The sequence below is a fragment of the Protobothrops mucrosquamatus genome, unplaced genomic scaffold, assembly GCF_001527695.2.
Source record: "Protobothrops mucrosquamatus isolate PMUCROS unplaced genomic scaffold, P.Mucros_1.0 scaffold288, whole genome shotgun sequence".
Taxonomy (NCBI): Eukaryota; Metazoa; Chordata; class Lepidosauria; order Squamata; family Viperidae; genus Protobothrops; species Protobothrops mucrosquamatus.
In genome coordinates, this window is record NW_015386632.1 from 388,909 (window position 1) to 404,742 (window position 15,834).

The window sequence follows — 15,834 nt, forward strand, 5'->3', positions numbered from 1 at the left end:
TTATTCCTTAGTTCGTCATCAAACCATTTCTATTCTTGCCAAAGTTAATTCCTTAGAAACAGCTTTCTAAAATTACTCACTCTTTCTATTGAAATTAAATTCTGGCTTTTCCCATCTTCCTTATCAAACCTTACAACCCTACCTCCTTTTTGTTCTTTTAATTATTGTCCATAATTATTCTAGACCAGGGGTGTCAAACTGCCAGCCTGTGGGCCAGTTTCATCATACTGAAGCCGCACCCACCCCACTGCTGGCAATGCAAAAAGAGTTGTGATACTTTGTGACACGACACGTGATGTGGCAAGTTTGACACCCGTGTTCTAAACCAAAACCTCATCCCATAAAATATACTCAAAGTTACCTAAGACCTGGAAAGCCAACAGGACCAGACTGCTCTATGTAAGAAGGTTTCTCTGAGAGGTCAAGCTCCCTTTTTGAAATCAGCAAGATGTTTACATCATGTAACTGTCTTTGAATTTCAAAGAGTACTAATTTTAGCATGCTTCAATACTTTCCTGAAGTAGTTTTGGAGGACTGATATAAAAAAGTTCCCTATGTGCTACAGCTGTGTCCCTATAGACAAGGGGGATATTGAAATTGTACCTCACGTCTTGTTATACGGTATTGTACCCTCTGTAAGGAGCCTAAGACTCATCTTATGATTCCTTCCCTGATAAAACAGCCAGGAAATCCTGAGCTTTTTTTCTGTACAATTATTGTTGTCAGATTAGTATGATTTAGTTTCCTTGAACACAGCCAAATTCTATTACACTCCTTGTAAAATTAGATATACCTTCATTGGTCCACTGATGAATCCACCACCAATTGAAACATTCTTATCCTGTTTTGTTTTTATTTTAGTATTAATGTGTTTTATTTGTAACTCTGGCCTGGGATCATAATAAAATTCTCTTTCTCTCTTTCTCTTCCATACATATGTTTCTATTTGTGTACTCTATCTTCCAGAAGAGCAGGACTCAGAAATTTCCTTTCCATACATTTTGTAATTGAAAGAAAATATTTCTTATCAGAACTTGGGGTTACATTTGGTAGATTTCAAATGTTAACAGATAAATAACATAATCATCATCTAACACTTTAAAATGAAGAAAAGAATAAGAAGAACCCTGGAAATGTGTAATAATGGAAGAACTCTAGATAAATTACCTAAAATGACTTTGCTTATTGGAAGCTGGCTGAGAAGGCTGCAAGTGACCCTGGGATGCTACAACTGTTGTAAATGTGAGCCAGTCACCAAGCACCCATATTGGGATCACATGGTCGGTCCTGAGAATGCTGCAATAAGTATGAAGTGGATTGTGAATTGTTATTTACTTTTATCAGTGCTGTTGATCAGTCACAAAATGAATGGTCGTAAATTGAGGACTAATGTAGAAAATATGGCACTGCTGAACATCAAGTGTAGGTTTATTCTAATATAGGGTTTTGTGTGGAACCCCCCCCCCCCTATTTCTATAAGTAGAATGGAGAGGCTGCTATCTTGAATGGAATAAATGATCTTGTATAAATCATTTGGAATTGGGTTTTGAATCATTGAATAGAATGGATAGGAAACAAGAAAGGATCAATATTTCTTTGAAAATATGTTGGATCTCCAAAATACCTTTTGAGAAATACATCTTGAAATAATTCAATAACAGAAATAAATATGAAATGAGAGAACAAGAACAATAATATGTAGCTTTGACATATGTAATCACATGGATGCTACAATTCTATATGAGTCCTGAAAAAGTAAACCAAATAGCCATAGAGCTTTAATCTGGAAGACAGCGAATGTCCAGTACAAATCCTAGTGCTCACGTTCTGAAGAATTTGCTGGGCAACTCCATTCTTTTAACTTCCACAGCAGAAGAAGTATGTAGTTTATAGCCCAAAGATTCCAAGAAAATATTCATTTAGAGTTTTGTGCTATATTTGCAGTCAGGATATCGGTAAACAAAGCGGGAATCACAGATCTGCAGAGGTTTCAAAATGTCTACTAGCAGTTGAGTTGCTGTGATAATCTCTTGGTCAGAAAGAAATCTGTTTGCACAGGTACTTAAAGCGCTGTCAATCTTCTCCTGCAGAGGTGATTGAAATTTTTGTTTTAAGAGGTTGGGCAACAGTTTCTCACATACCATGATAAGGTTCTGGCTTTCCTTGATGGAACTACAGGAAGGCAGCACAGGCTCACAATCCACAGCTAAGCAGCTAAATATATCCTTGTATTTCTGTTGCCTATTCATCAAGTCTCTGCCTATTAAAAAGAATGAAAAAGTCTGCTTAAAACATAATTGTTATTATGTTTACTAGGCAGCCAATAATCAATTTTCTGTGTGCAAAGCACAGAGAATTTTAAAATATAAAATAACAGTAACATTATGATAATAAAAGTATGTTGAATAAAACTGAAATAAATCAGAAACAAAGAGGAAAAAAGTAATGCAGTACAATATAACATTAAAATAAAAGCCAGCAACAAATGAATAAAGCAATACAAAAATCTAAAGGCATTCAAAAGTTTTTAAACTATTTGGCAAAAAACATATTCCCAATATTAATATTGCTAAGAAAATATGGATCGCAGTAGGCTATAAATATAACAAAGAAATAACACTAAAATATCATCTTGTAAGGAAATATTTTCATTATAAGCATATGCAATGCTGATTTTGACATTGCTTCAGTTTTTTATTCATATATTTATTTAACAAATCTAATTATTTGTCTTACTTTCATCGTTAACTTTTGAAACAACATTGTAAGAAAACTATATAGAATAGAATTCCATCTAGTTTGACAATCAGTTCTTCAATCTGGTTTCAACAGAAATATTTATAATCTGTCACATGCTAATTTTGACACTTTTTTCTGTCTATATAGTTAGTTAATTGGCTATTATTATATGAATTAAGCTGAAAGAAAAGTGAATAGAATGTATTTTCAGCTCACCTGTCAATCCTACTAGATAGACCAGATCAGGAAACCAATTCTACAGGAAAACTGGAACTACCTTTGTCAAGATTGGCTATAATAATGGAATCTTGCAAGTCTGATTGTCCAATAATACACTTCCCCTACCCACCACTTCTTATACTTCAATGAATCAGGGAGGTGAATAATATCTTGTTTCTCAAGGCTTAAAAATGTTTAAGCCTCCTTTGCTTATGTAACAGTTCTTTCATAGAGAGCTGAATGCAATGAAATTTCATTTTAATGTATGCTGATTAGTGTATATTTAAAAAAGTTTTATTCTATTCTGTTCTGTTCTATTCTGTTCTATATCTCTGTTAGTCATTTTATCCCTCTCTATAATGCCTCCTAACCTGTTGTGACATATTATTCAAGATTGCATCTGAGTACCTTCTTGTTTGTCAATGACTCCTAGCATGCTGGCATCCTGGATGAAGAGTTGTCCATTGTTGAAAACACCAAACATGTCAGCATCAACATGAGTAAAGTAGAAGAAATAGTTCAGGTCATTATTCATCATGAAACTGATAATAGTAAGGAGCTGAAGAGCTAAATCTGCTGTCACATCAGAAGATGAGCCATAAAATTCCTTCAAAGGCCTAGTACTGACTGTTACTATTAGTCGGCCACAGGATCCCAAATATTTTGGAAAGGGCCATCCTTCTGCACCAGGGAAAATCTGCCAAAAAAAAAAAAAAAGGAAATGTGAAGTTCCATGATGATATGGAATTATTGTACTAGCTTTCCCCATGCTAATAGCCTCCTGATATCGTGCATTTCCACTCCACTGCCCCTCTATTTAAAAAGACTAATTTTAGTGTAATCAAGGAATACACAGGGTATTCCTTGGGTATAATTTTATTAGGGCTACCATGGCTGGGTGGCGAAACCAAATGATCACTAGATTGCAGCGCAGAAACAGAAAAGTGCAGCACTGTGCAATTTAGTAGTTATTCTTTTTCAGATTTCCTCTTTTCTATGTGTTTTCTAAGTCATTTCTAAGTCATTACAACTTTGCAAGAAAATCAAAAACTAAAAGACAGTGTAAAGTGCAAATTCTAGTACATTAGGTTTTTTGAGTTAAATTTGTGAATAAAATATTAAACTTCTCAACTGTTAAATATAGTGAATGTATTTTATTTTATTTTATTTACTCACTTATTCACTAAGTGAATAAAAATATGCAGTACACTAATTACCAAAGAAATATGGGTTTGAAAAAAGTAGTGCTTAAAATATTAACATATTTAGATATATTAAAACCATTAATTGTTAATCAAATCATTACAAGTCCGTGTCAATATTTAGATTCTATACAAACTACAGTGTAATACTAAATTCCAATTAAATTACACTAAATTATAATTCTTTATTATAATACCATATGGAGCATGCTCCTAGAAAAGCTTTCAATACCTTACATGATTTTAGGCTTCTTATTCCTGAATTTATCCTTGAAGATTTGGACTATTTCCTGATGTTCTGCTCTTTGCATTTTTAAAATGTGTCCTTTTTGTTTTTCAGTTTATCGGACAGATCTTGGTGCAATCATGGTGGTTTCATCGTCTCTCTTTTTTTTCTCTCTCGTATAGTTTGGATGTATCTTAATTATTTCTTTCTTAAAATTTCTCAAGTATCTTTACCTGTTTTTCCTTTCAGGATTTTCATCCATGAAATTCTTCCTACTTTTTCTCCTTAGCTTTTTAAAGTCAGATTTCTTGAAGTTTAGAGCACTAATTTGGCTGCCTTCAGTTCTCCCTAACCTCCATATGGTAAAATACTCACTCTCGCCTCAAATTCCTTACATTTCCACTTCTTCAACCACTTTTTCTCTGTTATTAAGTATCAAGTCCAATATATTCTCTAATTTCTTTTTCCACTTTTTGAAAGATGAAGATTTTTGCAAGGCATGGTGAGAATCTGTGGCACATCCCACTTGATTCCCAGTTGACAACAGGGTAGCTAAAAAAACCCATTATTATATAATGTATTTCTGGAACATTCTGGCCATTGCAGATATGTCATTTTTAATCTTGGATGGGGTTACAATTCTCCATTCAAGAATGGTGTGCAGTCTGAGAGTCCTGGATCTTCTTTAGTGCATTTTCCCTTTCTTGAGAGTAACTGAGCCTGCTATCAGAATTTTATCCAGAGTTCATCAATACATCTCTCTGTAAGAACTGAAACCTATACCCAAGAACTAGTAGCGAAGCATAAAGTTTAAAGTTTTTATAGACAGACCTTTTCTGGGGGTGGGTGGGGATATTAAGACCTAATAATGAAGATCAGCTATTGCAGAGTCAAACAATCAAGCCCTTGTTTGTAACAACCCCAGGATCTAAACCTTACATCTCTTACTTCCAATTAAGACTCCTTGCCACTTTGATAATAGCTTGTCTGGTCTCAGAAAATTTAATAATTTCCAATTCTAGGCAAGAGCCATGAAATCATGTATGGTTGTAGAACAGTGGTCCCCAACCTTTCCGGCTCTGCACCAGCAGCAGTGGCGGCAGGGGGGAGCATGCCCGCTGCTTATGCAAATGGAGCTTTGCATGCTTTCATGCTCTCTCACTGCTTGCGTGTCCCAGTTCCCAATGAGCTGCAGCCCAATACTAGACTGCAGATCAAGGGTTGGGGACCCCTGTTGTAGAATAGGAACAGTGGTTCTCTATCTGGGGTCTGCAGGATCTTGGGGGGGGCACGATGTTTTCACAGGGAGTCCATGGAAGCTTGAAGAAATGTTATGGTTTAAATCTTTAATTAAGTCTTGAGGGTACATGACCATAGTATTTAAAGGGGGTCTGTGGTGAAGAAAAGGTTGAGAACCACTGCTGTAGAATATGACTTTTACATTAGCTAGAACAGATTTAAACACAAATCAGCCATTAGATTAAAAACAATGTTTATGTCCGTTTAACTCTCGGAGCATGGACTTGATTTAACACAGGTGCCCTCTCTTTGGGGCCCTAATATTCCTGAACTACAACTCTGATTGCCTGTAGTAATTGGCCATATTGGCTGTATATTAAAAATTGTAAATCTGGTATCCTAAGCACTTAAATCTGGGGAGACCTGAACTTAGCAAGAGTCAAAGTAGGTGGGGTTTAATCATGCAAATGAGTAGCCATTTTTAACCTAAGTACCACAAAGAGAGTAAAATCTCACGCCCAAGAAAAAAGAGTCTGGATCCAGCATAAGGATTATCCAATCAATTCATAACTTTTCTCATATCTCAAAGTGAGTTGAAATGGGATTTCCAAAGGATGAGATATTATATGAAAGCAGATGCCATTATACCTGTAAAATAATGGGATGAGTGTTAATAGACAACATGTAGAGGAGACGCAGTTTATCCCGGTCTGTAAAATGGTCCATGTAGATACTACCAGCATCTGGAACTTCAGCATATCTCCGTACTATTCGATCCAACAATCTTTGTGATGGACAGCGAAGCATTGGTGTACGAAGGCCCTAAAAAAAAAATATTGACAAGCACAGTCTTTCCTCTGCTTTTATCACAAGAACTTAGATAATATAAGACTGTTTGTTATTAATTTCTCTTTTGCACATTCTGGAATGGATTCTGACAAGGAGTAATTTAATTAATTCAATATAGAGTGTCCTCTTTTAACAACCACTCATTCAGTGACCGTTCAAATTTATGATGGTACTGAACAAGTGGTAGCTATGATCAGACCTCCTTTTTATGGCCATGGCTGCAGCCCTGTGGTCATGTGATAGTGATCTGCAACCTTCTTTGCCAGCTTCTCACAGACAAAGCTAATAGGGAAGCCAACAGGAAGTCAGAAGTTGTGATCATGTGACAGCTGTCACTTAAAGACAGCAACCAAGACTGCTAGAACTGCCATCAATGCGTAGTTAAATGAGGGTTACCTATAAAACAGTGCTATAAAACAGATACCTATAGAATAGTGCTTGTGTTTTGCTACTAATTATAATAAAAAGCAATTGTGTCATACAAACATGTCTATATAACAAAGTATGAGTATAAGAAACAAGTATAACATTTACAAGGAAGAGATTTCTCCAAATGATAGCAAGCCAGATCTTTTGCCCCAACCCCCAAATTTTACAAAGGTCTACAAAGAGGACCTTTGCATTGATCCCTGAAGATTCAAGATGCTGCAAGGTGTAATGCAGTTCCATGTTGACAGCATCATCTGCTGATCTATTAGCTTGTTAGGCAAACTGCAAGGGGTCTAACAGCAGATCCGTGGTGATTTTCATGTGGGCCAGTACTAACCTCGCAAAGGTCTTCATAGCTAAAGATGTCAGAGCAACTGATCTGTAATCATTCAGCTCTTTGATGAAGGGTTTCTTGGGAACTGGGATGATGGTATAGCATTTGAAGCAATAGGGACATACAGTAACACATCTCTAATGAAGAGGGGGACCAGTTGTTCAGCACAGGCTTTCAAGTAGGAAGGAGTTACTCCAACTGACCTTGGTGCTTTTCTGATCTTTTGCCTATTAAATAGACCTCACACATCTTTTTCTAAGATCACCAAAGATGGTGGACCCAGAAAGATAGGTGTAGGAGATTGGGCTACTGTTGGTGTATTCGAGGTGGGGAAGGTAATGGTAGATTCCAGTGATCTCCTCTCAAACCCACAGTAGAATACATTCAGGTTATCTACCAGTTCACGATTCTCTTCAGTAAGGGAGGAATAAAGGTTTTTGGAGAGATACAAGGCAATGGTAAACCACTTCTAAACTTGACAGACTTGCCGGTGCCATCATCAGGATCTAAGATTGACAGAAGGCACCAAAAGGAGGCTCTGCATTGTTCGTAAATAATTTGATATTAGAAACAAGTAATAATTGGTTAAATTTTCAGATTGGCAGAAGTGCCCTCATGAAATGTTTGGTTCAGCCACACAAGGGCAAAGTCGTCAGCCAAAGAGAAGCTTAGATGGAAAAAAGTTGTTGCTAGGAAGGTGATAATAATAAAAGATTTATAATGATTACGGATTGTTATAATGATTACGGATTGAATATGGTAAATTGCACTGATATATTGTGCTTAGCTAAATTACTGTATAAAAGTAATGAAGAGCCAATTTCTATATTTCTGATTATTTTTATTTGCCATGTTAACTGTCAAACTCTGATTCTAAACTGCACATTTTTACTTCCCAATTGCTGCTGCTATTTTGTCACCTAGAATTGAGTTGCTATAAAGTGATCATTGAACTTCTCTAATCAGCATCTTGAAAAACCAGACTGGCATTTGGACTGGTAAGTATAAATTCAAAATAAGATCAGCTTAACCTTCCTTGACTGAAGAAGAAATCTCGTTTACCTACTTAGGATTAAATTAGACTATCTTTCTATACTTGACCCTATGTTTCTAAATTGTTTTTATACTGAGAAAAATACAAAGAAAAATTGTAATATAAATCTTTGCAGCTTTTCATTTCAACACAGCTCCATAAGGCCACATAGGCAGAGGTTACATATACATCTCTAAAACATGTTCATTGAATCCTGAATGTGGCAAATTGTTGTTACAATATATGATATACTTAGCATCTCTTGTTTGCTATTAGCATTGAACCTTTTGCCCTGCATGACAATATTTGCTAATGTCAAATACAGACATTTTAAAAAATAATTCAGGGAGAAGCGTCAGCTACTGCAAACTGAAACGTAGGCAGCCTGGATGGCATGGCTGGGGAGAAACATCTCTCTGCCAGTGACAGTTTTGTCAAGAGATGCATATAAGCACAAATCTCTTGAGCAGGCAAGGTTAGCAGGCAACGTTTTCAGCCCTGGACCAATTGTAATTTTCAGTAAAGATTTCCACTGTGACACACAAAGTAATCATTCTGGCAGCTGCTAAGTTGGTAGTAGGGTCAGGTAGGACCATCCACATGAAGTGAAAAACTTTATTTCACAGTCTGTCATTTTGATTCAAGTACATTAAGACAGTGCCATAATTCTTTGCTCTATCTAAAACAATTACTTCAGCCCAATAATTTGAGTCAAGTCTCCTATATATCCAAAACCACAGAAGAGAAGAAGTAGTTATTGGAAAAGTTCAACTGCTTTGATGCAGAAATGGGAGTTCATGCTCTAAAAATGCCACTCTTCACTGCAGTTGCTTAACTTGTCGGTAAAGATGATTGATTATTAGGTGAAGCAAAGGCAACAGTGCTTTTTTTCAATAATTTTATTAAGAGTTAGAAGTAGAAAATAAAAACCAATACAAGCTATAAAAATATAGAAATATAAAAAAGAAATTAAAAAAGAAAAAAGTATAAAAAGTATAAAAATTAACTTCCCCCTCAGCAAGTAAAAACAATTTTAATAGCTTATCGACATCTCTTATTACAGCATGTACTCCCTTCACCCCATAATTCATCTCTTAACTATAGACCAAAATCAAAACGCCTTGTCATTTGTCCTTTGTCAGCAAAAATCCAGGAAGGGAAAACATCTAATTAATTTTCTATTTTAACTTTGATTGAATAAGCTGACACCCTAACCCAGACATGTCAAACACAAGGCCTGGGGGCCAGATGTGGCCCGCAAAGTGGTTTCATGTGGCCCGCGAAGCCATCCTGGAAACAGTGAGGGAACGGCCCCCGCTGCCTTGGCGCTGGCCCAGGCCAGCCGGGAGCCAATGTACAATTTTGTGGTGGCCATCTTGGCACTTGCCCCGGTGGACCATGCCTTGGCACTTGCCCTGATCCCACCCCCTTCTGCCAGAGACCCTCAGATCTGTCCCACTCCTGCCCAGGCCTCCTCAGGCACCCTTGATGTGAACGATGTAGAACTGACCATGCCCACCCAATAGGCCACACCCACTCCATCCACACCCACCCAGTAGGCTGCACCCACTCTGGCCACACCCACCCAGCCCCCTGAGGGCAACCGCAATGCTGATGTGACCCTCAGTGAAATTGAGTTTGACACCCCTGCCCTAACCCTAACCCTTCCCTGAATTTTTAATGATCTTAATTTTTAACTCCTTCAAATGTGGTCCCAGGACTTGTTTTCTGATCATCTTTTTTGTAACCCAAAAATCTTTCAAATCTTTATCAGGCCTCTTTTGTACATCCAGTAAGCAAAATTTGCCCTTTTTCATATCACTTCTCATAAAGTCCTTCAAGACTTTAACATATTTCTTTTGTAAATCCAGTAAGAAAAATAATGTCCAAATTGCTTCTCTGGTTTAATAATTATCTTTTTAATCTCTTTTAAGTAGTGAAACATCTATTGGCTTGATTTGTGTATCCAGCACATCTTTCTCCATTATTCTTCTCATTGCCTCACACATTTAAATCTACACTGAAATTAAGTTCAAACTCATCCATTGTAGCTAATAACTAGATAAAAACCTACAGGACACAAATCAGGAAGTGGGTCCCGAAACAAGCCAAGAACCAAGACAAAGAGGCAATGAACAAATATAGAAATAAAGAGACTTCTGGACTCTTTTATTTTTTCTTGTCTACATAGACAATGGGTGGCTTGAATAGAAAATGGCATTTCAGATCCAGGGAAACAAAAGCTGCCTAGATATTTCATTGGAAACTATCTACAATCCCAGGACTATCAGTTCAAGCCCTTGTAATTTCTAATGTGTGGCATAAAATGTGGAAACTGCTAGTGGTTTAAATACACATACCTTCAATTACCACAATTATAAGCACTGCTTAGGGCAGTGATGGCGAACCTTTTAGAGACCGAGTCCCCAAAAACTGGCCCCGCCCCTGTTCCACCCCTTGCCCCGCCCCTGCTCCACCCCCATCCCCCACCCCACCTGCCCGCAGGGCCACTCACCGCCTCCAGGGCCCGCCGCAGATCGCCCAGGCAGCCCAGCAGCACTATGGCGGTCACACCCTCTGCCCACGCCCTGCAGCATCAACTGTGCACGATGGGGTGTAAGGGTAGAGTCTTGTCTATGCTGCCTGGCTGCCATGTCCTTGGCTGCGCTGCTCTGCATGGGCCACATTCAGGGGCGACTCTCCTTCAGGGGGGCTGCTGGAGAGGAGGGGGTCATGGGGGAGGTGAGGCTGAGGCAGCGGCACGTGTGCCCACAGAGAGGGCTCCGAGTGCTGCCTCTGGCACCCGTGCCATAGGTTTCCCACCACTGGCTTAGGGGTTCCACATCTCCATTGTTGGACTTATGAAGATAAACTATAAGACAGCGGGAATCAATCTGACTGAGACATTACATTTTATTGAGTCCTGAATCATGCATCCTACATCTGAAACTGGGTTGCTCAATCTTAAAATGATCGACTGCTTCATAGGGATTCAGGCTTATTCCTTACTGGAACTGGGAACTGGAAAGTTTCTGCAGTGCTCAAAAGCCCTGAGATACAGTCTTATTCACCACTCACACTCAGGATGGAGTTTGGCAGAACAAACAAAGTCCTAGGAGAAAATTCAATTGCACTCGGTGGAATTTATATTTCAATAGACATCTACAAAGTATATTTGAAGGGCAATAAACCACCCTGACAATGAAAAAGTATGAAATAAACATTATCCTTGTTTTTTATCATAAAAACTGAATAACAAATAATTTTTTTAAAAAAATCCAAAAATCATTTTGGAAAAATATACATTTCCTTTGGCCAGAAATTAACTGTCGCCAGAAATTTAATGTGACATCTTCATTTTCTGGTATTAAAATTTTAATTAAAATATGCGAGTTCTGTATAGTAACAGTAGCAAAGAAGAAAATGAAGCTTTAGTGATACAATAGCACTTCTAACTCAATACATCTGACAAATCAAACAATGGGGCATGTGAAGAAAAAAAACGATTCTCTCTGATTTTCTTCTAATTAAGCTTGGGAAGAAAGATTATGGGTCTTGCTGTCAGCAAATGTTGCACCCTTATAAGAATTTAGCTTCTAACAAGCACTCCAACAGGAAGAGTTTGGAGTTTGGAGAAGATGCCTGAAATTATCATGGACAACCAAGAAAACAAACCAATGAATCATTGAAATCAATCCTAGTTTTCTGGAGAAAGTTCTAACGCTTAGTGCAGAGGTCCCCAACCTTTTGGGCACCAGGGACTGGTTCTGTAGAGAGAGGTTTTTCCACGGACCGGAGGGTGCATGGTTTTGTGTGCTGACTGCATCTCGCGGATGGGACTTTGCTTGTTAGTGGGGACCGTTTGTTGACATGCTGCGGCCCAGTACTGGTCCATGGCCTGGGGGTTGGGGACCCCTGGCTTAGTGGATGGACTCAGTTGCAGTGATGGTGGTGTTGAATGAAAAATCTTCATCAGGGTCCAGTCCAAGCCGGGAATAAACAAAATGGAGACTGCTTTAGAAAGAAGGTTATAGTTTATTGAAGAGCAGAGCCAGACAGAAATGAGGCTTTGGGAAAGCTGACCACATGTAGCTGGGAGTGATGGGTTTTTATACCTTCTTGGGCTTTTGAGGTTGTTTCCTGTGCCTGTGGCATGAACTTTGACCTATGGTTCAGTGTGTCCCTTTTTGGTATTGGTGGGTTAATCCTATTGTGTCATAATGGTCATGTGTTTAGAGTTTGGGTGGGGGATGTAGATTTTAGGGTTCTTTGTCTTTCTAATCTCATCAATTCCAAGCTTCCTGGCTCAAGTCTTTCTGAATGAATCGCCAAATCTGCATTTCTATAGAGCTGGCCTCTGCCTGGCTTCTGCTTGGGGGAGGGAGACGTGGGGCTATTAAGAAAAACTGGGCATGCTTTTCTGCCTTTTTAATATTTCCTTCTCTGGGGGGGGGCTGACTTCCCACAGTGGGTTTACCATTGGAAGAGGTAAAGGATCAGATTAGGGCAGAACATCATGATGAAAAGCTATCTATGTGGTAACTAAGAGTGGATCACAACTTGGCAGCAAATAATTGAAGTAGACCAATGGAGGGCGCACCATTGTATATTCTGAAGAGAACTTTGTATGACAGAAGCCAGTCTGAAGAAAGAAGGTTTCTTCCAAACTGAAGAGGGACAGAAAGAGGTGGAGAGATAGATAGCACAAGTTGCTTAAATGAAACTTACCAGAAAACAAGAAGAAAACAAGAAGGCAGATAAAATGCTTATTAGAGTTTTGTTTTGTTTTGTTTTTAGAAAGCTGCGGGTAGTCCTTGATTTGAAATAATGGAATCCTAGTGCTAAAAATTAATAGTTTCTAAGAGAAACTCTTGTGTTTCCAGATAGAACTTGGCAGGCTTTTTTTAACACTTAAAGTTGAAAATATCCCATGCTGCCATCTTGCGGTGATTACAGAGAAATCCATGGAAAGTGGATGAGTGTACAGGTGGTGGGTGTACAGTTGACATGTTAAAATAGGGCTGAGGGGGGTAAAGAGACAACACTAGATAATAGGTCTTATAGTAGGTACTCTTTTCTTTCAAATTAAACAGTACATAATTGTGTATCTAATACTGTTTCAGAAATCGCTATACCTTTGCTCAGAATAATATTTTCTTTTGAACACTTAACATTATCTGAAAACCCTTGATTTACAAATCAAATACACATTTGTTTCATTTTTTATTTCTGTTCAGAACAGTTTAAAGCCAAGATGGTAAAATATTCAGGGAATAATCTATAATTATATTACGTATTGAACCTACATAAATACAAAACACATTTATGTGTAAGAAACTATTATATAACCCAATTGGGTATATTTAAAATGTATAAAATATGAAATCAATTAATTCTGTTGGTAATTAATTTATTATTTATTATCTACCACTGTTTTATCTTACATAGATGATGGACACTTCCATGTACAAATTTAAATTGTGCTATATTGATTTATTATTCAGTCATTTCTTTCTACATGTTTCATTATTTTGCAAGCAACCCTGAATATGTTTTCATAGATGATCTGTCCCATTGTAACGGTACTCTCAAAGCATCAAAAGAGGAATTGAAGACCGCATGCATTCAGAAGCCATCTATAATGAATGCTTTTGCATATCCAACCAATTGGGGGTTATTCAGTATACTGTGGTTAAGCAACCACTCACAGTGCTTCTTAAAAGCCCAAATAAGAGATACTTATATATCTTGTGAGCCTCAATTTAAAAGCAAAAGCCTAATCCAATGACCAGCTGGCAATAAGTTCAGTCTCTGTGTAACAAATCAATAAGGAAAATGTATTTACAAAGTATTTAAGGGCAGTAAAAGGAATTTTTAAAGCTATATTTGCTTTTCACTTTTTCAAAAAATTAAATATGTATTGGAAACACACATGTGCACACATACCTTGAACATCTCAGCAAGTAGTGAAAAAGTAAAAGTGAAGGACTAGGAGAAAAAGGCAGTCTGTTCTCCTGAATTATGCAACTTTTGAAGAGAATGTACTGTGGGAAGTCAGCCCCCCAGAGAAGGAAATATTAAAAGGGCAGAAAAATATATTTCCTCAAAAGGATTTTAAAAGCAGAACCCTGCCCCCAAGTCTCTCTCTCTCCCCCAAGCAGGAGCCAGCTCTGTACAAATGCAGATGTAAACCATCAGAAAGGCCCCAGCTAGGAGATCAAGAAGACAAAGACCTAAAATCTGCATACTCCACCCAAACTCTAGGAGTCATTAGCCCCAACACCAGGGAAGCAGGATATGACCTTTGGGACATTAATAGGACTAACCCATCACCACCAATACCAGAAAGGCACACCCAGACTCAGGTCAGAATATGTGACACAGGAAATACAAAGCCTCAACACAGGAATAGGAAGCAACTTCAAACAAAAGGCTTCAGTGATTATAAAAACCTATTTCCCACATGTGCTCAGCCCTTTTTTTCACTTCTCTTGCTGCCAGAATCACCTTTCTGTCTGGCTCTTCAATAAACTGCAACCTTCTTCCCAAAGCAGTCGCCATGTTTATTTATCCCCAGCTTGGATGAACCAGGATGGAGACTTTTCTTTCAACAGTACAAAAGGGAAATTGGTTTCCCTTGTTAGTGTAGGTTCTGCAATGGTAAACACAATGATTAAGAAAAATAGTACTACAAGTTAGTTCTGAAGCCAGAACTCTAATTTTATTTTATTCTGTGCTGGTTTTAAAAACTGGAGGTCTCAGACGGTAAGCATAATACAAACTCTGAAAGCCTGTTCATTGTCTGATGGTTTGTCTATGTGACTAAGATTAACACATTGACTGCTGAACTGAAATTGAGCTCATCAACTGCTTTTGTTGTAGACTTTCTAAAATGAGGTCCTTTGGTTCATATTTCTGCTAAGCTGTGTAAATTATATTTCACATAGAACATTTTTGTTGAAATACTATCCTTCATAGGATACACCGAGAATATCCTAAATCACTTCTACAAACAGGGGTCAAACTGCCTGTGAATCTTAAAAGACTGACATGTCATATTGTTATTCCTGTCAATGACAGACAATATTAATATTCTCCCACTGAATTTTATAATAAAATACATTTATCTGTTTTATTTCTTTGGCTAATCTTGTTTAAATAAGTCAGGCTGTAAAACAACCAGATATAATTTAAGCACATTAAGGAAAAGTGTTATCCAAATCAGTGTAGAATCTAAATAGTGTTAGACATATCCCATTGATCATTCACAGATCATTTATCAACATTTGGGAGACATACATTAGTATTTTGGACTCTCTAAGGTTAAAGAGTGCCCACCCAGAAGCTTCTATTTCCTAGCTTACTCCACAAGCTGGGTGTTAAGTTAATAACAAAGGCCAAATTAATATTTCCTTTTAATTATGTTTTAACGGTAGTATTTTTGTACTTTTGTATTTGTTTTTATTAGGCTGTTAGCCGCCCTGAGTCCGCAAGGAGAAGGGCGGGGTAAAAATATAATAAATGAAATGAAATGAAATTATTTGTGTACAAGCTACCCCCCCCC

At 37.7% G+C, this 15,834-nt stretch overlaps 1 protein-coding gene across 1 annotated transcript in view; it reads right to left on the bottom strand.

The window, feature by feature from the left end:
* Positions 1-1,542: 1,542 nt before the first annotated feature.
* Positions 1,543-15,834, bottom strand: part of DIPK2B (divergent protein kinase domain 2B) — a 22,458-nt gene continuing 8,166 nt past the window's right edge. Inside the window, exons 3-5 of the mRNA XM_015814864.1 lie at positions 6,274-6,447; positions 3,367-3,655; positions 1,543-2,260 (exon numbers count right to left, since the gene is read on the bottom strand). Coding sequence (XP_015670350.1) covers positions 1,920-2,260; positions 3,367-3,655; positions 6,274-6,447 — 804 coding nt within the window. The 3' untranslated portion in view covers positions 1,543-1,919. The remainder of the gene's footprint in view (positions 2,261-3,366; positions 3,656-6,273; positions 6,448-15,834) is intronic.